This window comes from Boleophthalmus pectinirostris, unplaced genomic scaffold (genome assembly GCF_026225935.1).
Source record: "Boleophthalmus pectinirostris isolate CB_2022bp ecotype Guang Dong unplaced genomic scaffold, ASM2622593v1 HiC_scaffold_15, whole genome shotgun sequence".
NCBI lineage: Eukaryota > Metazoa > Chordata > Actinopteri > Gobiiformes > Gobiidae > Boleophthalmus > Boleophthalmus pectinirostris.
In genome coordinates, this window is record NW_026571070.1 from 23,259,762 (window position 1) to 23,285,782 (window position 26,021).

General features: G+C 38.7%; 1 protein-coding gene across 1 annotated transcript; it reads left to right on the forward strand.

The window, feature by feature from the left end:
* The first annotated feature begins 20,502 nt into the window (after positions 1-20,502).
* On the forward strand, positions 20,503-26,009 carry rnf32 (ring finger protein 32). Its single transcript, XM_020935635.2, has 7 exons — positions 20,503-20,517; positions 20,638-20,893; positions 20,972-21,114; positions 22,173-22,330; positions 22,454-22,562; positions 24,716-24,883; positions 25,712-26,009. Exons 1-7 carry the CDS (start codon positions 20,503-20,505, stop codon positions 25,937-25,939), a joined length of 1,077 nt encoding a protein of 358 aa, XP_020791294.2. The 3' UTR covers positions 25,940-26,009.
* Positions 26,010-26,021: the final 12 nt, after the last annotated feature.

Sequence of the window (26,021 nt, forward strand, 5' to 3'; positions counted from 1 at the left end):
GTACCAGGGGCACAGTGGTGTACAACTTGCACATATGACAACAAATTTGATCTTAATAACTTAATAAGAGCATGATGTTGTCATAATTTCTGTTTAAAGTGAGTCATATATTGCCAGTGTCAGTGACAAACATGAGGACCTTCCAAAATGGCAGTTTTCAGGAAGTTTGTAGCTTGTCATGCAGCGACCAAATCAAATCAAAGTCAAGTGTAGGCCTACACACATGCTCTGCTGCTGAGTGGGAGATTTCCCGATCTGGCTCTGTTCCATGTCTTCTGTGACGACAACACAATGTAAAACGAACTTCTTCTTTGATCAATCTTTATGGCAGCTCTTCTGTTCATTGCAAAGAGGCTGTTAAATTGTTTTGCTAAATTTATATTTGTGGTTTCTTGTTACGCACATCCTTCTGAAAGGCATCCTTGACACCCATGTCTCAGGGTTACGATTTCTGATTTTCTCTGCAACTTGCCGCCCCTCCCTTGTTGAACCTGTGGCTGATATCTTTCAATCACAAGCTCTCCTGTCCTTGCAATCACAGTGTCATTGTTCGTTTCATGTTGTGGAAAGCCCTTTTGACAGAGCCTTGTGATGAATCACCTAGCTAAGGCGTTTGGAAAGGGAGCCTCAGATCCCATCGCCCTCTTTTTCATAGCAAGAAAAAAACATTCAATTCATTTCTTTGGTTCTTTCATGTGCCTCCCGCCACAGTTTTTTGAAAAAGTTATTCACAGCAAACCCTCATTTTTTTCTCCTTCTTTTTGCGGGGCTCCACAAAGCAAATATCTGCTGGGTTTAGTTCATAAAGGAAATGCTTTTACTTGCTTTAGGTGCTGACGGCAAAGCATACTCTGTTATGTCGGAGGCTTAAAAAAACAAAACTTTGCAGCCTAAGTCCCAGTCACCAAATTAAGTGGCAGAAGTTCTTCCCATGTGGAAAAACGAATCCCCTCACCACCCTTTTGTTCTGTAAAACTAAGCAATGCAGAGAAACTCATATTTTCTCTTATATCAACTTGTAAAAATAGCCCAACAAATATAAACTTGCAGCAGAAGCTTGTGAGCATACAAGCCATATAAAGATGGATTTTGTCAAAAGGCTCAGAGAAGATCACAGGAGCGAAGGACTGTTGCAGAGTGACACTATTCAGCTTGTGATATACATAGAACACCTGTTATTTCACACAGCACAATGCAGGTTTACTACTGATACAATGTTATTATTTTTAGGGCTGATTGATTATGGCAACAATTACAGTCAGGATTATTTGGCTTATACTTTAAACTGCTAACAATTAGTCAAACTAAATATATTTTATAAGTAATGTTTTTAGAAAAGTGTTTTCACTCCAGGTTTTAAGGAACAGAACAAGCATGACCATCATTCACCATCATATCTTGTGCAGTATATATCAATGGATGATATAGCATTGGAAAGTCATTAGTGCAGACTGTCGTCTGTAAAGGAAGAGTGTTTTTTTTTCATTCCTAATATATTTCCTTCTTCAGACTGTACAGTATTTTTCCTCTAAATATCATCAAACCTTGGGTTTGACTACAGGTGTTGTTTTGTCGTGTTGGTGACCGTGTTGTCTAAGTAAGTTTTTTTTAATCCAGGGACGGCTCAATTAATAAGATTATTATTAAGATAATATTATATTAAGTAAAAGTAACACTGACGAAAGGATCTGACTAAATGCACTACAGAGATGTTTATTATTATACAGTATATTGGCATAAATATAGTATATAATATGTCATTATGTTATGATTATGTAAAATTGTGCAATGTTACAGATACAGATGGAGTATAGATTTTCTTTTACTACTTCCTTTAGTATTTATGACAGCTGACTGCAGATGTACTATTACATGCTGCTTTCACATGTTTGCAAAGAAAGCAATCAATTTAAATATACAGACCAAGTTACAGTGGAAAAAAGTAAAGCAATATTGTCACCAAAACAAAGCAAACTTAAAGGTAAGAAAACCTTGTTTTAGGTGTACTTAATACATTCAACAGTTACGGAGGTGGCTAATAGCTGTCATGCATGTTATTGTCAAAGTGGGTTTATAGATCCAGACATTTAGTACATGTGGCAGCTGCACTCTTCCCAGAGCTGCAGATGCAGACATAACAAGCTTCCTGAGTGATGGGATACAACTTTTGGACCAGCCTCTGCCTTACTGACAGAGCTTAACCTAAAACAAACACTACAAACTTCAATGACACACAGCTCGAACTAAATCAATACAGCTATATTTATACATCTAAATCATCTTTGAGCTAAACAGGGCTTCTATGAGTCATAATAAGCTGAAGTGTAACATAATGAGTTTATGGAAAAAAGGTGTGTCAATACTACTGCTGCAAAATATATGACATCCAAACATTTATTAAGCAAATACAGCGTGAATAGTTTTCCAATGTAGGAAGTTTTCTTAAGAGTGTATTCAAAAACACGACTTTGAAAAGATTCTTCCTATTCCTCAGTCTTCAATACTAGACATGTTCCAACACTTCAATGCCAGCGCTGCTATTTTGTCACATTATTTTTTGTTCAAACTTCTTTCACTGCTATATTGAATAGGCCAATCTGCACAATTAAAGCATACACAAGGTTGCCTGTATGTGAATTTAAGGGAAAACTTGGACAAACCCTAAGCTGTCTGTATAGTGGGGAGGCCTGACACCTGGGCAAACACTGCGCTCGATCATCTGTCATCAGCTATGGAAAGCAGCACCAACCCGCTTGCTTTTGTCAGTGTGCACAAAAGAAAAATGCCTCAAATTAATTTAGCACTCTGCATTCATCTTCTAGGGGAGGCTTAAGACCTCATCTAAGCTTGCGAAACAGCAAGGGGCTCACAAGGCTTGGTATAAGAATTTTGGCTAGTCCATGATGCCAAATACAGCTAAGACGTGACATGTTGACTGTGTTGTGAAGTGTGTGTATCCTGTTAATTCAGACAGTGGTAATACCTAGGATCTACAGCACCCTCACATCTGATCTCTTTTACTCAGCCGTCCCTCTGCAGCACCAGCCCACTTGAAGATGTACGAGATAATTGTGGCCGACATCAAAAAGACCAATGCCACACGAGCAACGATGGTGCGCTATGATGACATGTTGGGTTTGAGGTGGTCGTCTCAGTGACGCATAGTTCAGGCATGGCGTCAGTACTCACACAATGTAGAAGGTAGCTTATTCTGATGAGAATGTTACTTTTCCCAGAAAAGATCAAAATAGTCCCTGCTTAGACTGCTGCCCCTGCGACCCGGCCCCAGATAAGCGGAAGAAAATGGATGGATGGAGATCAAAATAGTTGCAAAAATTTTGAAAATGACATCTTAAAAATACATCACCATACAAACAATAGCTATAGCTATATGGTAGGTCTAATAACAAATTAGACTATTGTTTAAATGGTAAATGTAATTAATTTGTAGATCACAATGCAATAAATATCACACTGCCAACCCAATGTGATATTTTACAGGTCTAGTAGTAAACAGCTCTATACTGGTTTTACTCACACACTGGTTCTCTTATTGGCAGCACCCTGAGCCCAGGTATTGGTCTTGTTCAGTGCCTGCAGTGCAGATATATTGCAGGTATGACTGCTATAGATTGGCAACGCACAAAGGAAATAACATGAATGCCATTTCCATGGTAACACCCTGTGGCGTGGTGCAATCAGTGCAGTCTAGTACTGCAGTCACAGTATTCAGACGAGACCTTGAGAATAAGAGTGAAGGAGACCAGCTCACACCACAGAAACTCATCTTTCATCTAAATCACCAAGATACATGTGCAGTGTGACAGAGGCGTTTGGCTGGAAAGGAGGCCATGCTACTGCGCCACATCCAGGTCACCTCATTCCTCCTGTTATCTTTCCCATATCCATCCACTCACAAAGCAGAATGTTGTGTCATCTGACAGACGCTACAGACAGCCTCTGCAAAAATGGCCTTTGCAAAAACTGTAAGACCAGGTACAACTTACAATGTATATTATTACATCTGCTAACATCACAACATCAAAGGGTAGGTGCAAAATGCAAAGTTATAGATATTCTTTAAGCCAAAAATGTAATTCAGCTAATGTTCATGTCACTTTGGAACTTTAAGTTTTTTATTTAAGGTTTTTCACAGTTTGTCTCTCTACATACTGTGCAAAACCAGCTGACAAAGATAGGTCTGTGTTTTTGCTTGAAAATAATGCTCTTGTGCAGTAGTTATACTGAATAGTTTCAATCAAGCTAATTTACTTCCTAACCACTAAATCTACAAGCACACTTGGAAAAAAATTTGTGGAACTATTACAAGCTTTGTTGAGTTAAGTAACACAATATTGTATAATTCCTTCTTCAGTTCACAAACTGTGTGTCTCTTCAACAAGGAGGGTGAATGCACCGATGGCCCCTCTGCAGGTGTCCTTTTAGCCACAGGTTAGCACCAGGGCAGATTAAGGCTCTGCCTCCCAGTGGCAGTAATACCAGTGCTCTGTATAGAGCCCACTACGAGCCGGGCCTGTTGAATGTGGCTTATGGCAGCTAAAGAGCAGGAGAGGGGAATCCTGAGGGGATTACTCTCACGTTCTGCATGAAGTGGGAAATCAAAACCATGTATGGGGATGATCCCAGACACAGCGTGAACACTGGTGCACGCTCACATGCACGCCGCCTCACAATGACTCCCTCAAGACGCTCATTTGCAAAGACACACACGTAAACCAGGCGTATTGGACACCACTATCCCTGTTGGCTATTGATGCCCAGGGTTTTTATAGTATAGCCATCCAACAAGGGCCAGCTCCACTCTGAGAGGATTAGTGTAAGTCGCACTGATAATGAAATCATGGGCTGAGTAGCTCTCAGAGGATTTGATACAAAAGGCCTCTGAATTACTTTGTCTTTTCTTTTTTAAGTCTGTTATAGTCTATGGTGAGAACATTAAGAGCAGTATAAATTCTGCAGCACATGTCACCCCTGTCCCTCTGAGCGGGGACCCCCAAAGATTCCTCCTCTCATAAGAAGCTGCTCTCAGGGCAGCGGAACATTGTCCTGGCAGTAATCTGTTGTAAAGCCTGCATCCTCTTTCAATTTAACAGTCTGACTAGGATTAACAAAGGGAAATGGCTCACTTTTGCTAATCGATTACTACACCCACAAACTACTATAGCAGGCTATAACTAAGATTATTAATGCTGAAAAAATAATAATATAATAAATCTGTTTTGTCAAGCAGCATTACTGTTACATTATGGGTTGGGTTGTTTCATGTTGTGTTGCTTCATTGAGAATGCCATTTTTACACACTTTGTCTTCAAGGCTTCAAAGTGGTGGGAGAACAACAGTTTTCAGCAGACCTGTCCACCTCCACCATCACATCATCAAAGCTCTTTTCACTACGTACACTGTATGAGTCACGCACAAACATCCCTCCAGTCCAGTTTGTGGTAATGCACTCGCTATCAGCTGTTCTTGAAAAAAGAGATGGACGCAGTTACAGTGTATGGACCAAAACATAACAAAATGATAATTATGTGGTTTATCAAATGGAGCTTAGAGTCAGAGATTTCACAAGCCCCACTGTTGTGCCTGCACATGCTCTAGACACATATTGTGGGATTGGTCTGTTGTTTGTTCGCTTGTGGGATACAGTCACACCTTCACCTTCTGAACTTAATGGTCCTCAAAAGCTTTAAGACCAAACGTCAGTGCAAGCTGTCATGGGGCTTTTGTTGCCTCAAATCAAACAGAACACTACAATGACGATCATATTTGTCAGAGCCGTTCCTTTTTGGAGGGTCCCACAGATGAGCGGTAATTTAAGGATCAGGAGGAAGAGCAGGCTGTTGAAAGATGCGGTATAAAAGGTTTCTGAGGGCCTTTACCCAGCATGCACCTCTCCGCTCATATCCAGGAAGTACAGTCCCAACAGCTTAAAGGAGCATTCCACAAGTTGCCTCGACTGTGATCACAAAGGAATGCTGCTCTAAAGTGTGTGCGATTAATATTTAACACAGCACAGGTTAAAAAAGGCATGTGTTTTCTTAAGGGCTCTCCTGCCACTGTTATCAGGACTGACTTCATAACAAAGCATTTGTGGCTTGTCTTGGGTGATTGATATAGGCCAGAGGTGTGTTGTTGTCTCAGCATAAGGACTACAACAGAGGAGACAGTCAGATAGTTGCATTTTCAACAATTATGTTTTAGATCACAGAAATCAAAGTTCCACTTCTATTTCCTGATCCAATGGGAAGCACATATGTGTTGAAACCAAAAGCCTCACAGACCATAATTGCAAAGTTATGTGGTTGTTATTATTTGTTATGATATGCTCTTCTGGTAATTAATTTGCATTGCTTTAAGCTGAATAGGTAAATTGGTCATTGACAGGGGCAAGTATAATTTGAACACACAATTTTATCACCAATGTCAGAATGTTACAATTGGAGCTATTCTTCTACTCCTCTCTTCCACTGGAGCCCAGTGTCCTGTACTCTCAGATGAAACTAATGCAGCGAAGCCAGTATGAAGACACACAGAGATGGGCCACTTCATCCATAATGAAGATGTATTGGATGTCTCCTGCTCCACTGCTGCAAATTTGTCAAACTCTCATTCATTTGTCCTTCAAACTCACTATGAAGTATAGAATTCAGCATGACCTGAATATAGAGAGGGTTATCAGCTGTAGGAAACAACAGCGTTGTAAAAAAAAAATAAAAATAATGCTGCTCCAACCAATCATAATACTGAAGATGAGTGGCTTTTGGGTACCCATTCTGCAGCTGTAGTAGACGAACAAGTAAATGCTGCTGGTGTAATAGTCTTCAAGATTATTTTTGTTGTCTTTATTCTCACACCAATCTTTCGCTCAATCTCTCCAAACTGAGCATTCAGTTGAGGTAATTACTCTGAAAACAGATGAAGAATGTTGAGCGTCTTAGACTCAGGAAGGTGCAAACATACGTCCCTCTGAGTGATCATGTCCCTGATTGGGTGACAAAGATGAAAAAGGCCTTTTCAATAACTCAGACTAATGTTGTGGCTCGGCAGAACAGGCTGTTGCCCCGGGTGCGTGTGAAATGCTTGGCGTGGACAAAGTAAAACGCGGCCGGTGCCCATGGCCCATTGTCCTCAAAGCCTCCTAAAGAGGTCTCTTCACAGGTCCAGCAAACACACTCTCCAGACTCTTGGCATATCTCTGAAGATCCTCCTTTTGTGTGCGCAAACACATTACTCTCTCAAGGAGAGGAACAGGGAAACAAGGCAGCACCAGAGAAAGGACTTAAGTATCTCTCCCCCACCGCAGTCACAGCCGCTCTTCCGACACATCATAATTGGGCCTGAAACACTTTTTTGGTGCGGGCCTAATTCAGTGAGTAAATTGCAAAATGAGAAAAACATGAATGGGCCCTGGCTATGGTGACTCAGCCTCTGAGTCGCTAAGAGTTGCTCTTTGTGGTCGGCCACAAAAGGGAAATGTTCTGTTAATCAGCATTGTTATATAAGTGAGAGTGCTTCCCTTAAGAATGTCTCCTTCTTATAGGCAATAGAAAATATTGATACTGAACGATTACTACAAGCAGTGGAGATACTCAGTACTCAAGTTCAGACTGTTTTTTCTGTGGCCACTTTTCATTTTAAATTAAACAGGTCTGAGATTGGGTCTAGTTGGTAGTTATAATCATCGGCCATTCTCACAAGGTTTTTTAAATCCTTGCATTTGGCATGGAAAACAAACCACAATGCTGACCTGACCAGCTTAAAGAGAACTGTTTCTCACTCCTTGTATGAAAAAAATGCAAAGCAGATTAAAATTGAAAAAGGAATGCAAAAAATGCCTCCACATGGATAAGCTAATGCTACATGGATGTTTACTTCTAACACGTACAGATGAGGACAACATTGACTAGGGTCAAACTGACCAGTAAAAGTAGCTTAACCATTTCAACTATATGGTGTGACATGTCCCAATTATCCAATGCATTTAATGGGAAGTTATGGATTACAATCTCCTTTCATCCTCATTTTTCCTCTTCAAATCATTACATAACATTGCATTTCCAAAAAAAGGCCTTACTTGGTTTAAATGGTATGAAAATGTTGACACATATAATAGTGAGATATAATTCTCAAGCTTATAAGCAAGTGTAAGTATTTTTGCATTTACCACATAAAGCTACACTTTCTAATATTTCCAGGGGGACTTTTTTTAAAGCTCCTGTTAAAGATCCCTTTCTGTACAACTCTACACCCAATTATGAATGGACATGGAACAACTGCAAAACATCAATGCACTACCTACAAAATAGGGTGAAAATATGCGCAGCAGTATACAAAAGTATAGCTAGAGGGAATCATTTCTTAAATTGCTACTCACCTCTTTCTTCTGTTTCAGTGTACAAGTACAGTCAGACATATGACTCTCTCATTACCACTCTATACACAACATACAACTGTGGAGTATATACCACATCACAAAAGTATGAATATTATCATAGGAAAACAACAGCACTGATTTAAGTAGTATGCATTGTAATGGTATATTTTCAATACACTCTTACTTCTCTTCATATACTATGGTAGTACTACTTTCAGAGGTCTGTGGGTATACATTACGATGTATTCAATTAAGTAATTTTGAGGAATGCCATGCTCTCATCCTAAGAATCACTGTTCAACTTCCTGGTGCATACTAGTGATGTGGCCCTCAAACCAAGTGACAAAAAAGACGATAATCTCCTTGGAATTCCACAGCATTTTTGGAGTAGAAAAGATGGACAGTGGGGTTCAAAGGTCAACGGGACCAGTTTGCCGAGGCCCATCTGTCGGCCCCTCCACAATGTTTACGCACAGAGTCTCAAGAGCTGTCCCAACACTACACCGTCTCCATACTGTGGTGGTCCGGTATAGTGGCCCGAATCCCCATTCATCACACGCTCACTAATAAGCAATAGAAAAGGCTTCATCTCAAGAGCGCCTTTATCTCACAAGTCCTGTGCTGTTAGCTTTGATGTGTGAAGGTTTTTCAATATGATAAAAACTAGAGATACATGAAAGCAGCTAGCACATTGTGACAGGTGTATTTATAGACTCACAAACAGATATGATGTGAGGTTATCAATGGAAACACATTATACAGATAAAAAACATTAGCACCATGGTAATTACACTAAGGAGCTGCTTCTAACTCTTGCTTGATGAAGTTACAATTTTGTATATTAATTAAAAAGTGAAAACAATTTGTTTCTTCTACATCTTCTCAAATTGCTTTTCAGATATAGTTGTATTGCAAGGCTTTAGCGCAAAACTTTTTCGAGTATCAAAACACTAACAAAAGCTGCATATATGTGCACTTACGCACATACACATACACACATCATTGTGCATTGTTAACAAGTGGCCCAGCTCACTTTTAACGTATTACACATTTATTAAGCTTTATTAATACTGCTGCCAAATGAGGCATTTCATTGTGCTTCAATTTGCTGTAGAGATTTACGGTGTCTGGCATTAAGATCCAAGATATTATTTCTATCAAGTTTTGGAAGCCAAAGCATCACACATAAAAATATAAGATAAAATGACTATGTTTTTTTTTTTTAATGCAGTCTTCCTGTTGTAGGGTCCTAAATCTTACTTATGTTTTGACAAACCTTCTTCATTCTCTGCAGGCATGTCAGATAAAACTACTTTCTCTGAGTACTCCATATCTGCCATTTGCTGCGGTTTCATTCACAAAATCTATCATTATATGTTTTAATAACACCGTGTGTGAGGATAAGAGAAAGGATGGCTGCTTCTCATGCTTGCACTGACTATGAGCTATTTGAAACCTGGATACTGTATTTAGAGCACATTTTGCCTTACCTTGTTAAAATTACAGCTCTGCCTATGTGTTTAAGAGGAGCTGAGTGCAGGCAGGAGCCCATGACCACATTAAATAGGGCTTTAATATTTGACTTCAAAGTAACAGCGATCACCAGGAGCATGAACTAGCAGTGAAAACAGTAATTTTATCCATCATTAAAAATAGTCACTGGTGTTAAGGTAGGAGGACTGTGACCTCATATAACAGTCAAATGAGATAACTGCTTATTGAAATATTGGTATTGCAAATAAATGTAGTTATTTTTATTTTATTTTAAGCTTTACACAGGCCAAAATTTGAATATTATTTTTGGAGCAGACATAAGTGATTACACGCCTCATCGTGTTGGCTTTATTTGATTAATCACAGCAGATTAAGTTGGTGCTTCTAAGGTAGCACTTGACTGCCACAACCCGTCCGAATAGGAAACTCTTTAGTCTTTAGAGATAACGTGGCCTTGTGTTGTGAGTTGTGTAAACCAGGGAAATTCCTGTTGTTGGCAGATGTACCAGCGGAGACCTACAAAGACCTCTAGGCATCTGTGGTGTGCAAGTCTTGGCTCTGCTAGACACAGCCGGGAGCAGCTCAGACGCACCATTCAAATCCTAAATAGAGCCATCAGAGTGAAGAGGAAGAAAAAGCCCTGTCAACTACAGTTCACACCAGAAATGCACTATTATGTCACAGGAGTTTCACGCACTAAGTAGCTGGTATAAAATAATGACGGCCATGACAAATAGGAACATCAAAGTGTGCTTCATTAGGCGTAGTGTAGACAGAACAGAGCATGCTCAGACAAGCCTGCGTGAGCGTTTAATAAATCTTAGATTGGAAGGAGGAAACCCTTAACTGACTGATTAACTGCTGACAGCTTTATGACAAAATTACTATTGTTGCACTCAAAGCACTCATCATTAGTTAAATCAATGGTAGGGCATGATCATTTATATACAGCAATTCTCCAATGTCTCTGTCAGCCTTGTGACTTGGCCCTGATCTCTCAGCTGTCTCCACAATACGATACACGGGCAGCAGCTATGACAAATGTAGTTATGAAAGCCACCGTCCAGTGACATCTAATCCAACTGTACAGGTTCAAATGCAAAACACAAGGTCAGTGTTGATCACTTTTAAATAACTATTATAGTGGTAATTTGCAATCATAATGATGTGGGGGCTGCTTTGATTACAAGTGGATCAAATAAAGTAAAATGCATGCTACATCTGAAAAATCTACATATAAACTATTATATAGACATATTTGTCCTACCAAAAAGTAATTTAATTAATTTATCTAAACATTATTAACAAGTACTAAAAATGTCTGTAGTCCAAGTTATTCTATTCTTAGAGTACAGACCAAGAGATGAGAACTATGAAATGCAGGCAGAGGGCAGTGTGTGAGCAAATTCAACAAGCTCCTTTCTCTTGAGAACATAGTTGTAGAAACAAGCACGTCAGCTCTGTGGATTACTGTTCTTTCTAATGGATTCTCCCAAGAAAAGGTTAAACTTTCTATCTATAATTCCTTTATGCAAATCAATCCAGGTTGCAAGTGGAAAAATACTCTAAACAATGCCATGTTGTTCAAGTGAAATGATTAGGCTAAATCACATTTGTTTGGCGAAAGCAGCTTACAGCAAGGAACGTGTATTGAAAAAACAGTGACTGGAGAGAGGCTTAAGACATACCTAAAGTCTGACAAAACTATAAACAGTTGCTAAAGGCCTCATTCTGTGGTTCTTAATGATGGCTACCTCTTAATCAGTACAAATTCTGTAACTAAATGTGACCATTTCCTCTTGATGCCATTTTCAATACAGCACTACTTAGGGTCAGCCTATAGGTAGAAGCTTCTGACACAAGGGGTCAGTAAAGGAACAAATCAATGATTTAGCATCATCAGTACTTAGTACTAGTGTTGTCACCTAAACTTTCAAACTCAATTTTTATACTAAGGAATGCTATATGACCCTGCTGTCTTATATCTTTGTAATCCCTCAGTGGTCCAGGTATGTAACATGGTGGTCCATCGGCGTATACATTTCTGTGTGGTCTTATACTTGATCTGATACAGCTTAAGATCATTTTAAAGCTGTTCAGGAAAGATTAATTTCTGTCCTGTGAATGTGACTTTTTTTTTGTATATATACTTGCTACTTGCAAGTATCTTATTTGCATACAAATTTTAGTATCAATTAGTATCTGATTTTCAATAATAAAAGTACTTGTCTTGGATTCATGTTGGATGATGGAAGATGCTTTCTAAATCCTTCACCTACAGAAACTATGTATCTGTTCCATCTAACAGGAGTACAAATTAACTCCTGAGTGAGTGTCTATAACCTTTACAGTTAAGGTTTTGGGCACTGAATTTTTCTTTGTTCAATGGTTTGGCTACGATCTGTGCTATACTCTCGAAGTGTGCCAAATGTAATTCTATTAATGATATATTAATCTAAGAAAAAGGTAGTAATAAGATGGAACTAAAAGGGCCATAATTTGGACACCCCTGATTGTAAGGTAGTCTCCGCTCAGAAAGCCAAGACATTATGAAGAATTCACTCCACACTTGCCGCCTTTCAAAGCCTGAAGACAACCCCATATGCCCTCAGCCTAGGGTCAGTCATATCCTCAGAGCACCTCACCAGTCTGTAACCTCATCTCAAAAGGTGTGTCTGTTTACAAAATCCATGCCATCACAACACTTACTGCGTCGGCAGGTACAAAGCAGCTCCAGTCAAGTGATCCTAGTCGGGTCAATGACAGATAAAAGCTCAGATGGGGACGTCTGGGGCATGTTCTCAGGCAGGTGCACAGGACAAGATGGCCGACAGGGTTTGACACACGAGAGAGAGAGGGGTTAAGTGCTGGCTAAAGCTTAATTGTCCTTTGATACACTTTGATATGGAGTAAGAGATGAGCAGGGACTTGTCAGACACTTTGCGGGATTTGTTTATTAATCACTAGGTTGTGTGATGTGTCTCTCATCACTCCAACAGGTATAATTAGGCTTTAAAGGCCACTAGAGGCTTGATGTGTGCGCAGTTCATTTTGTTTTATCTCCTGCATCCTTTTGAAGTCCCAAGTTGGGAGTGTGTTGAGTTGCTTGCATGTACAATCCATGCGAAAAATGCCCTAATAAGGTCTGCACTTAAACAGGAAATGGATCTGTGTTTTTTATGTTTTGATTTCAGACTTTTACTGTATGTATTTATGGATACTTTTCAGTAACATTATGCTGGGGGTGTTCAACATGTATGTCTTTGGTGGAATGTTCTGCATTGGGACACAACGCACACATTAGCATATACAACCTGATTTTTAAAGCTTTTAGATTGTCTGTTTTCAGGAGTCTGTGATCAATACAAGTGTTCATACTATTTAGGTGCTTAATTTCAGAGTGACTAACTGAAAAACTGCTGGCTAATGCCAGCAAACTTGTGACTGTAATGCTACATTAGAGGAACCTGTTAATCAACGCAAATTGTCCTGTTGTAATTTCAATCAAGTCAGTTTTTTCTGGTCAAATTATGTTAAAACAAAGCTCAGGTTAAATTCTAACTTGAGTAATGGAGGTTCAGACAGAGCGGTGCTTTCAATTAGCATCACACCAACAGGAAATGTTGATGACATCAGCAGGAAAATATCAATACAGCACCTTTTCTTGACACAAAAAGTAAACTACAACTATAGTCACTTCTGCCCTGATGTGGACATGAGATGTGGCTGTCAATCCGTACCAACTGCCTTTCCTACAAGATTACCAATGATTCATGTAACATTCATAATAAGCAAATTGAGTGAAGTGCCTTGCACAGCAACACAATGTCAAGGATCAAACAACCAGCCTCCTATTACAAGATATAATACAGGATGTAAAATTTGCAACAAAGAACTTTATGAAGAAATACTCAATTTCATTTTCACATACTCCCAAGGGTCCTCCTACAACTTGTATGCTGCCACAAATAATACTAAAGATTTTTACCAATGCATATCATATTTAGCCCGACTTGTCTCTTAGCTTTTCCTGTTCCTTCCCTGTTTTTATGAGTGACAGTTCAAAGGGTCGCGTATAAGGCGGCACCTGTATCTTGTCTTAGGTTCCACAACCAGCTGTCTGTTTTTCACACAACTATGTGACAAGTGTTAGGGAAAATAAACTGACTGAGCTGACTTTGAGACTGACACAGCACTATTGACCCCATCCAAAGGTTAAGTGAAGTGGCATAAATGTTTGAATTTCAGGAGTCCCTTCACACTTGATCTCTCTAATAAATTGTAGTGTCAGAAGCGACTTGCTGAGTGGGACATCATGAAAGAATGTAAACATAGCGCGGCCCGCTTCACCAGCCTTGATCTAATGTTACAGTACTCCCCAGCTGGAAAGTAAGTCATAAAAACAAGGGGAAAATAGTATACATTCAAATATACTAATAGTTTTGATTTCTGATTTGTATTGTATTAAACATCACGCATAAGTGTGTACAAACCCATATGAGCCAGACCAATTCAGTTTTTATTTGACTAGCCAAGGATACAAACTTTTTTAATACTTAATAAAGACATTATAGTCTACTACCATATCCTGTCTCGTTATTTCTGATGGAAGTGATTGACCACAGTAAAACTCATGGTCTAGTCATGTAAAAAAGAGATTAATAAAATAAATATAAAACCAAGGATAGAGAAACAAATACAATTTGAGAGACATGTTTTTTGAAGTTTACAGCTAAAAAAACAGATAAGATGCCACACAGAGGAGATGATATACTATCTAAAGTTGTTCATAATTAGTGAATAATATTTTAGTATGGAATGTACAAACTAGATAAACATTAGTGTAGAGTCAGAAATCACAATAAAACCCTTTGAAGTACAGCATGCCTTTTTATACAGGTGATCACATGAGAATTTGAAATGAATATTGAACTACCTACTGTTTATTGAACTTTTTTCAAAGTGGAGTGCAGTATAGGAAATGCTATTAAACTATGACAGTCAAACATAACATTGAGAAAACTGTACTCCTCGCTGCAGGCATTTAATGGAAATCTTATGGAAAGTAAATAAGTCGAAGGAAAGCTTATGTCATTAGCAGTTATTGCAGAGTCTGTTTCATTGTATGCCATTAAAGGTGTAAACACTTATCAGGGAGCTACAACTTCAATAAGACAGAAGATGGAAACACAAACATGTGGCTGCAGCTTTGGCACACTCAAATAACCACTTTGTTTTTCATCAGACGCTAAAATTACAACAAGGAAGCCAACGGTGGAGTCCCTTGGCAGAACATAAGGTAGATTTGAAAGGAAAGGGCAATGCTCTACAACTTAGAGCAACATGTTTTCCAGAAGAGATGGGGGATTTCATGTTGCTTAATTGCAATTGTAGATAACATTCAGTACAGCCAAAAGGAATATTGTAATTTACAGTTTAAAATGTATAAGCAGACTGTTTCATTCTGTTGATAAATGCAACCACTGTAGACCAGGAATACAGGAGCTGCTGCTTTAGAAATTATTTTAGTTACTGGTTCTTGGTAAAACTCACAAGGAATTTTGAAACCTGTCTAACAATAACTCTTATGACTAAATGTTTAGTTGCTGTCTTATTTTGTATTACATACTCAGTGACAGGTTGTGTGTAAACAAATGAATAAAAATGTGTCACATACTATGTATTCTATATATCTCTGTAATGCTCTTGGTCATTTCCAATGTGGACAGGCATAGTTAAGGGAAAACTACACACAGAAAAATATATGTAACCAGATTACTTTGTGTCATGTTGAGGTACATATGGCCTTTACCGCCTTGTTCTTTCCCTTTGTCACCTCAATGGACTCGTATGTGGTAAAGGTGAGGATGTAGGTTAGAGGGAGGAGACTGGGGTCCTGTGCAGACACGGAAAGTCCCCAATTATGTGGTAATTCTAGAGAGTGGTTGTGATATTTATTCTTATTGCCCAAAGAACTTGGCATTTATGAGACTCACCACAAACACATTCCCCACAGCAGAGGCAAACTTCAGGCTCTTTGCGCGGCGTTCAATCAGATTAAATAGCTGCTGCCATTGATTTATTGCTGAGTTTTGAAGAAAGTCTCAAGCCCTGTTCATTTAATTCAGGTGCTCCTGTAAAAAAATGAAATTATTTAATTACTGTTAGTGTACCTCCTCTTTCAGTACCTTGATAAATGTGTCTGTAAATCACTGTGTGTATTTTCATCTGAAATGTATAATACAGTGAAGAAAATTGGAAAATTTTGCAATTTAATTTACAGGACATAAGGAGTAAACTTTAAAAAGTATGGGTTTATGTATCCTCTGATGTAACACAACTCTGTGCATTTTGTGTAATCCAGAAGTTGTAGAGGCTAAAGGGGCACACCACTGCAGTGGCTCTTAGGCGCAGCAGGTGCAGTGGGCTTTCTGTGCTCATGCCTTCACAAGATGCAATTTATGGCCATTATGGGGGTCTATTTCTAGACATAGTGATGGATTTTGCTCAATTATTGTCCATTATGGAGAAGGATGGCCACTTGAGCCAGGTCAGGAATTGTTGGTAATGCAGTGACATTACATCAGAATCATTGCAACATAAAATTAAAATATCTTTTTTATTAAATTATATTCCTTGACATTTCTCAAATTTGAATCACAGTCAATAGGCTGATAGACAATGTAATTTCTTAATCTTTATGTTTTCAGTGTTTTTCTTTGTTTGGAACTGTTTTTGGTCTTTTGTCATTATGTCAATAACCTTTATTATCAATAATTATACATATATTGTTTTAGCATAAATTCTTTATGTGACATAAGACATTGCCAGTTATGCAGCAATTACAGGAAATGGTAGGATAATTGGCAGTGCCTGTGACCTGACAGTACAGTATATCAGTGTTGCGTCTAAATGTTGACTCTACTACTGAGCAGGAGTCTGGACAGGGAAACAGAGGTGAGTGAGTGTAGCTCCAGACAGGGTAAGCTTCAGTGTGGCTGGCATCAGCACAAGCCTAAGGTAATTGAGAGGAGCCCAAGCGCTGCCAGCAGGGCCACTGTGGGCATTTGAATGCCACCAAAGCCCACCACCATCGTTAATCAAAATGGCCGATCAATAACTTCTCAAGTGCTAATAAGCACTGGCACATTTTGTGATATGTGAGGCCCTCCATCATTTCCACTACTATAAGATTTATTGGAAATCCATTGTTAGGTCCAAAGTATGAGGTAATGTAGCACTTAGTAAATGAAGTAAAAGCAAAAGCCTAGGGTGATTTGTATTTCATTTACAAAAGACATGTCTAATCATTAGAAGCTCCATCTCTTTGAAACACAACCAAACAGCACTACTGATGCGTTTGTATTGATAGAGCATACTTACTCAGCAATGACGCAGGAGATAACAGCAAGACCTGCCCTGCCCCTCTCTCCCGAAGCCACAGGGGACTCCTATCCACAATGCAGTGATTAGAGTCATGTTATGGAAGCATTATGGGTCAGGTCATGCAATAATTAGATTTGTGTCTCCCTCCACTGTCTCCTATCAAAGTGATTAGTCTCCTGGTCATTTCAGCAGCTGACATAATGAACCATTATGGGCTGCCCTTTCTCGTCTATATCTCACAGCAATTACACATTTGACAACAGTGCATTGTATCCTTGTGATGATTTATGGTCACCTAGCTGTTTATGACCATGAAATAACTTGCCATGTCTCAAGGCTTTGAAAAATGTATTAATATGGCTAGTCTGTTGCTGCAGGGGAAAAAAATTTAGTATGTTGTTAATTCATGATTATTATTATTATTATATTTAATTGTCAGATAACATCAACCAAAGATCTTCACCCATCAGGTTAAGCTGTCTACTCAGACATACCACAGATAGGGTTAAGAAGTCTAGGGGGAAGAAAGTTAAATAAAAAGCTCTTTAACATGGTATTCACAAGGAAAAGACAAACAGTACCCATGCTGAAAATTAAAGCGTACTCTGATACCTCTGCGATGACAGTTGGAAGAATGAGGGCTTTATAGGGGGACTTGAGCCCCATCTTTGTCGAATCTTTTAAGCGTGATTATTTACTTATAAAAACAAACCAAAGCCCTGAGTCTGACACTGTGGACATGCAGCCTTTGATATAGCACTGAGACTGAATTCTTAACTAATAAATTGTTCCATGCTTTTGTCTAGGGTATTACCTGCAATGGTCTGCGTTTTTCTTGTCCTAATCTCAAGAATGTGGCAGCCTCTTGAGAAGCTCAGAGGTTTCCTCCTCGCAGAGCTGGGTCTTCACTTTGTTTTCTTAGACGAGTCCCAGGATTGACAGGCTTCACCGTTAGACTGTGCCACGGCCATCAGTTTTCACCAATTTCGACTGAACACATCAAAGTCAATCAAAGGTGCAAAGCATTTTAAAGTTACACACCCCTGCACTCTGTGTGCGAAATAAAGCAAACTTTTCATCGGGTTTAGAAAAAGGGCTAGTTTGGAGCATGTTTGTGTGTATGCTTTTCCATGTGCGGCTGACCTGGGAGGGATCCTTGAGCTCACGGTACAGGTATGAGCAGATTAGCTTTGTTCAGGGCCCTTCTGACGACAGCTTGGTGACTCACCCAGACATACACATCTCCTTTGGTCATGTTCCAACCTCTCACTCTCAAGTGCCTGGCAATAAAATAATCATTAGTAATAATAAGACATCACAAACAGTTAAGAGTGCGTTATTGCGAAATAACACTCAATAGAAACAGGTGGAGAGAGAACGTTAAGATACATCATATTACACCTGTTATTCCATTAACTAGGAGCAAAACTTTATATTACACTATGTAGAAATTTTAGTAACTTATCTTACTCATAGAAACGTACCGCTTTACGGATAACTTAACATCCAAACTACAGAGGCTATCCATAAAAAAAAACATTAAGTTACCTTACTTTCACTGTTCATATTGAGGCGAACAAGCCCAATTTTCACACAGCTTGCTTACACGTTACTTTTAAAAGTTACTTCTAACTGGAAAGGTTTTGCTAGCTTGAAAATTAGGGTTACGCTACGTCACAGATGCTTGTATTTCGTAAAAGCATAAAATCCCCATGGCAATTATAATTACATATACATGCTTATATACTTAACTTTCGGACTTAATAAAACTGCAAGTTTCTCTTAAAGATTTAGCTGCTTACCCATGTGTTTTGCCCATGTGTTTATCTTTATTAGGCTCTGTTGTGCCCAGTGTTGGGGAATAACGGATTACATGTACCGCCGTTACGTAATCAGAGTACAAATTATGAGTAACTGTATTCCGTTACAGTTACTGTTTCAATGAGTGGTAATTGGATTACAGTTACTTTGCTGAAATAAGTGGATTACAAGGCGGTATTTTCCTGTTTTCACATTTTGTGCTACATCCCATTTATTTATTTTTTTATTTCGGTAATTTCACTCATTGCCTGAAGCCCAAACAGAACGCGCGCAATAAGAGCGATGTAAACGTCATGTTAAAGTTGGCGGTGTCAGTCACACAGTGGAAGCAGCAGTGCATTGGTAAAAACGCATTTGTGTCTTGGAAATTCTTCTTCCGATGTGAGATATATATAAAAAAACAAAAACAAATATAAAATCGCCTACAACTTAAATGTGAAACAGGAGCTACTGGCACTGGTGAAAACAACCTGCATAGACTCATAATATCTGCACTACTGTCCTATAATGACCTGCGACATGAGGGGACGTGCACACAAACACACACAACACACACACACAACACTTCATTCATCGTCATCAACCTGAGAACCCGCGGACCACGTCTCCTTCCGTAGTTACAGTGCGGACACCGCCGTCTCGTGCGCCGCGTGTGGACTGTGTTTTCTCGCGTAAACCGCGCTTCCTCCTGTGCGCCTCTAAACCAGGACTAACCCAGGACTAAACTAGGACTAAAGCAGGACTGAACCAGGTTTAAACTAGGACTAAACCACGACTAAACCAGAAGTAAAGACCTGGTCTAGACCTGGTCTAAAATCAGGACTAAACCAGGACTAAACCAGGTCTAGACCAGGTCTAAAATCAGGACTAAACCAGGACTAAACCAGGTCTAAACAACATGACACCTAACAGTAGGTTGACATAATTTAAGGTGATCTCATATAAAAAATAATTTCTCTATCAATAATATTTTTTAATATGGTGAAGGAAAAGCTTATCTTGTTATTGTCTTTTAACAGACAAAACCTCTTATATTAAGATATCATGGTCTTTGTTTCTCTACAGCAAACAGCTGCTTATTCATGGAGACTTGGGCTCAGACAATTTGAAGACAACAAACAAGAATTTTCAGGATGTGGTGGCTACATTCATGTCGTTTAAAAAAACATGACAATATCAAGTAATCCAAAGTAATCAGATTACGTTACTCACTTTAAGTAATTTAATGGATTACGTTACAAACTACATTTTGGGGTGTGTAATCTGTAATCTGTAGGGGATTACATTTTAAAAGTAACCTTCCCAACACTGGTTGTGCCCCGGCTCAGCCTCACGGCGAGCCAATGAGGTCCCAGGACAGAGAGAGAATGGGTGGGGACTGTTGCTAAGTGACTGCACCAACACAGATGGCAGCTCGAAAGGTTTGTGTTTTAGTTTACGTCACTTGTTTTATTGATAAAGGTCAAACAATAACCTATATAATCTGTTATACCGTGTCATCTGTGTGTATGTAACTTGTTAATGGGTTTTATATATTTTAGGAGGACTATGACTCGTGTGTTTTACAGGGGGTTATGCCTATGACCACCAGGCTGGCACTAACTTCAGCGGCCCTTCAGGACCACATCACCAAAAAGCTGCTATTGCCAAGTCTTTCATTGTCTGGATCTGGCCCTCTATGGAAAAGTAGAAGAAAATCATCCACAAAGATAAAGAATGGTCTAAGTGTCAAAGAAGAGGATTTGGGCAAAGAGAGAGAATATGAACTTGATAATACTCAAACTCCACTGACATTAGGTGACTACTGTGTTAGATATATTGTACCTCATCAGCATCATCATACCTTTTGTTTTTACACAGTATTTTCTGTTTCAGCTGAGAGAATGGGTTTAGTAGCTGGCCCAGTTGAAAGGCTGACTGAGGAGCAGTGGTCACTCATCAAAGTTCGATCTGTCCAACAGCGAGAATCAATCTACCCATGTGCGATATGTAAGGAAGAGTTTCACCTCAAGCCTCAGGTAGTGTATTAATTCAGCTACTAATACAAAAGGGTTTATGTTTAATCAATCAAATGAAAAGGTACACCTACCTAAAGGTTAGCCTATTTTCTTTAATGTTTTCTGTGTTCTCAGACTGTCATGGAGGTAATGCTTGTTTCCATTTGAAACACACACACAAAGCCCCCCTGCTGGTCCCCTGTAGTTCCTGTATGTTCTAATCTGTGTAGACAACTGTACAAATTTACCCATACTGCCTTGGAACTGAACTGTGACATGATGATGTAGCAATCAGTGGGTTATAGTGAGGGTCATTCAGTCTTTCACACCTTTCCAGTCCCCCTTTTAAGATGCCAATCTCCTTAAGAATGCTACCATAGAATAGGCAAGCCTTTCAAAGTAGTTACCATAGATGCACATGTAAATATTAGTTTGACTCCAAAATAGAACAATTGAAGCTCACTTTCACCAAGGTAAAATCCCAAGAAACTCTTATAATTTCAGTAATTATAGCTACATCATGTATTGACGTGTGTGTAGTGTGTATTGCATTTCTTCTGTAATAGAAATGTAATTTTCAATGTTATATGAATGATAATTATTTGTTTAAGAGGTCAAACGTCCAATAGTATAATTTTATTTTGATATTTCTAGCCATAAACTATAGTCTGGTACCTTTAAGCCTATTAAGAATTGAAATTTCTCTCTGTTTAATGGCTTGTCCAGCTTTTAGAGCTGTACACTGCAGGGTGCCCTTTCACCAGTGATGGAGTGTGTTGGTCAGACCAAAAACAATGGGAAATCAATATCCCCCATCTCCCCCGGAGATTTGAGTAAACTGGTTTGTGTGCCAAGCTCCATAGCTGTTGCTGTCTCTTTTCAAACAATAAAAGCATCAGTCTGAAGGGTGGAGGATGCTGTAGGTCCCAAGTAGCTTAATGGGAGTCATGTTCATTCTATTCTTTAAATATAAAATATATTTAGAGACCCATTTAAAACTTACCACTACACCTATGTGTATGGCTGTGGGTATGTATCTTATGTTTTATACACATTATTTATGAGCTCTGTGTCTTTAGGTTTTGCTGTCTTGCTCACACGTCTTCCACAGAGCTTGTGTTCAGGCTTTTGAAAAGTTTTCAAGACAAAAGTCTTGCCCAGTTTGCAGGAGACAGCAGTATAAGACTCGGGTGATCCATGATGCAGCAAATCTTTTTCGACACCAATGTGCCACCAGGTACAAACATAACCCTATTACCATATTTCCAACTGTTAGGAAACTAGTAACAATTCAGAAAATAGCCTAAAAAACTAACAAAGAAAGAAATGTGTTTAAATATTGTAAATATTTTATGTATAGAATTCAAGCATGGTGGAGAGGATATACTATTCGTAAATGGTACACAAATGCAATGAAAACCAGATGTCCAAAAGAGAAGCTACTCCGACAGAGATTTTTTGAGGAAAAGGTGAGATATTGCAATTATATAATTAACTGCAAAGTTAATTTCTGTTTCATGATTGTTTTAAGCTATTGATTCTGGTCCTTGATGACCCCAGTTGTAAGTCAAATATGCTCTGTTGTACACCTCTTTTACTGTTGTCCCAGAGTCCTTTGATGCTCTGTAAATCCCTCCCTGTTTGTTCATTAATCTGGACTGAGGCTTGCGCTTGAATCAACAGTCCACTGCACATTCCAGGATCCACACGAAATTCAAACACATTTAGGATAAACATGAGTGGTTTGTTGTTGACTTGAAAGTATCACATCATACATAGGTGCCCTCTGTAAGGAGATTTGTGTCCTCTGAGAGCTCTTTTCTTTAAGATAATGTGTTGGCTTCACCTGTTGACTCTGAGGAAAAGGGAACATTGCCACCTAGTGAAACAATTCCATTTGAGTGGCTACATCATCTTGAAAATAAATTTTGTCAAATTTAACCAGATTTTATTCCTCTCAGAATACCAAGAGCATATTTTGTTTACTACATATCACTACCTAAACGTTGGTAATGTCAGTCTCGTATTGCTCTCATCATAATATAGATTTAAAGATGCTACTGTTAAGAGTAATCTATTGTCCCCGCAGTTCCCTGTGCATGCACTTCACTTACACTTTTATAAAGTGTTAGAGAACCTCCCCGTGCTTTACCTTCATGAGGAGTGAATCAGTAGTCGTGGGTGGTCAGGAGATTGTCTCATATCTTTTGTCACACATAGCATGATCTTCAAGAGCTGTGAGCTGTGCAACTCAGTGCTGACAGAATTGATTGACTAGATTTTTCAAAGAGAAGAATTATTTGCTTAGCTGACTGTAATGCAAACATGCAGGTTAGTACTAGGATGAAACATGTGTAAAATAGTGGACATAGTAATTGATGCTCATTCTCTACAGTGGTTCAGGTTCTCCATGTAGGACTGTTGTGCTGCAGTTTTTGCCACTTCACCTTTCCTTGTGTTTTTTTTTTTTTTTTCACACTCATAGTGGAGTAAGGCAAAGTTCACCAGAGGCTGTGCTGTTTGCTTTGACTGTCAAAGAGGCAGTCAGTCCCATAAAACTCTCTATCCAAACGGTTAACAGTTGTTTAATTAGTGATAAAAGCTGAGCCGTGGAGACATTTTGATGTCATTGTGACTTTGTATTTGTGTGTCAGACAGAGGGAAATCAATGCCCATGCTTTCTACTGTACACTGCAGTGCTCCTCATGTAGAATCCAGTGATTTGAGGCCATTACACATACTAATAAAAAACTAAAGTGTTGTTGAAAAATTGCAACATGGTGTATTTTTGGTACTAGCAGCTATATTTAGTATAAATACTCTATTCATTGACTATTGAATAGTTTTTGATATAAACATTCATTTTCATTGGCAAGCATAGATTGTTGCCTAGCAACAGGTGCAGTAAATGGATGAAGACAGACAACTTCTGGGCGGATACTCTGTTGTTTGAGAACGAAAGTGGTGACTGATGATTTAAACGACTTAATGAAAAGGAAAATACTTAATGTTCTTGTTTTTGTTTTACTGGAAGGAGATGCCATATTATTTGAAATTGTTATCTTTTTTATGTTTTTTATAAATGTTGCTTCATTTACTCCAGTGGCAATATTTATTTTTTATTTTTTTATTTATTTTGAAGTTAAAATGGAACTCAATAGTGACTGCTTGCTCTAGTTCCAGGACTAAATTTTCCATAAATTTTTCCATAAACTTTTCCAAAAATTCAAATATTAAGAGTTCAAAGGCATTGCAGGGGCTAACCAGCTATGCAGTAACTAGTATCTATAACCTGGTTGCTTTACACCCCAAAAGTGCAGTTAAAATGCAAGATTCTGTGAAAAACTTTAATAATTTTACAGAAACAGATCTGAAATACAGTTATATCTCTTGCACTGAGTAAGCGTTCAAACTTTTAATATGCCTTTTTTTTTTTTTTTGCTGAACTGTACCAATTCCACATCAGTTCCCCATGTCAAAAAAAAAAACAGAGAAACTGCTGCACCCATTACCATTCTCCAGTCTGTACTCTACACTCAGTAGCCTTCAGTGAAACAGCACTCCATTGTGACTCTGAATGAAACATGTCTCCTTTGTGCTTCTGAAATGTTTTTCTAATTAGTTGCAGGAGTTGAATGACAGCTTTGTCCAATACTGTCACACGGACACAGAAGCTTTTTTGAGTGATATTGACCACTCCCTGTCATCAAGCAGACAAGTATTTGACGAGCTGGAGAGAAGACACATGTCTATGCCCAAGGAGCACCACTGGGACAGAATACAAAGCCAGGTCAGAGTGAGATACTGTTATGTTATCATTATTTCTATGTGATTGTTCTATCAGTAACAAGAGACAGGTAAATAAAACAATTATTAGAACTAATGACCAATGACTGATACTTTGCAGCTGATGTCGTCAACATTCCCTGAGGGTGTGATGCTAATGAAAGGCATTACGCTGTCTGAAGCTTTGTTACTCAAGTTAGACTTTAATTTGTTTTGTTGTAACACAATCAGACTGTAAAGAACTGACTAAGTTAGAGCTACAACAGGAGAGCTGATTTGTGTGGTTAAACAAGTCCATCGCAAATAACATTAAAATCACAAGATAGCTATCTTTCGCCAATAATTTTTCAGTTGGTCACTCTCACGTTTTTTGTTGAAAATCAAACACCAGAAAAGGATCATGAATGCTTGTATTCTCACAAAATACCGATTTTTTTTTTTTTTTTTTTTCTTGAGTCATAAAACGTTTTGATAATTATTGTTAATATGTGCACAGTCTGCTCTCAGTTCTCCTGGAGTGTAGCTTTTACAGGCACCATCAAAACAACAGTCAGTCAAATGCTTTGCTAAATGATTTTATTGTCATTATACTGTCCATGTCACCTTCTCCACCTTCAATGCATGTTTCTTTTGTGATTGTTTTGCTTGTGTTTTTGCCTTTTTAAGGTTACCCTAAGGAACTTGAAATGCTCCAACATATAAAATGCATTACAAATGTATTCATATTAATTACATCTAATTTATTTATATTTGCATAGCCTGTCTATATAGCTGTCATTGCTGAGAGCTCTGCAGGTTGTAGTAGTAGACAAAACCTTTCTATTTGTGACAGGTCATCCAGAGAGGAGTGTGGGACTGCCCCATCTGTTTAACTGCACTGCACACTCCCAGCCTGACAGAAAGAGACGAGGCCAGGTACGCTCAGCACAGACGCTGTGTGCTGCTGTCCTGTTCTCACGTTTTTCACCACAATTGCCTCCAGTCCTTTGAGACCTTAACAACAGACAGCCAACTGTCCTGTCCACTGTGCAGGTCTGTCTACCACAAAAAGCTGCTCTAATTTTAAGTATAATTATGTAATATTAACATGTTTCTACACTCATACAGTATGTAGTCAACATTACTGACTATAAACCAACATG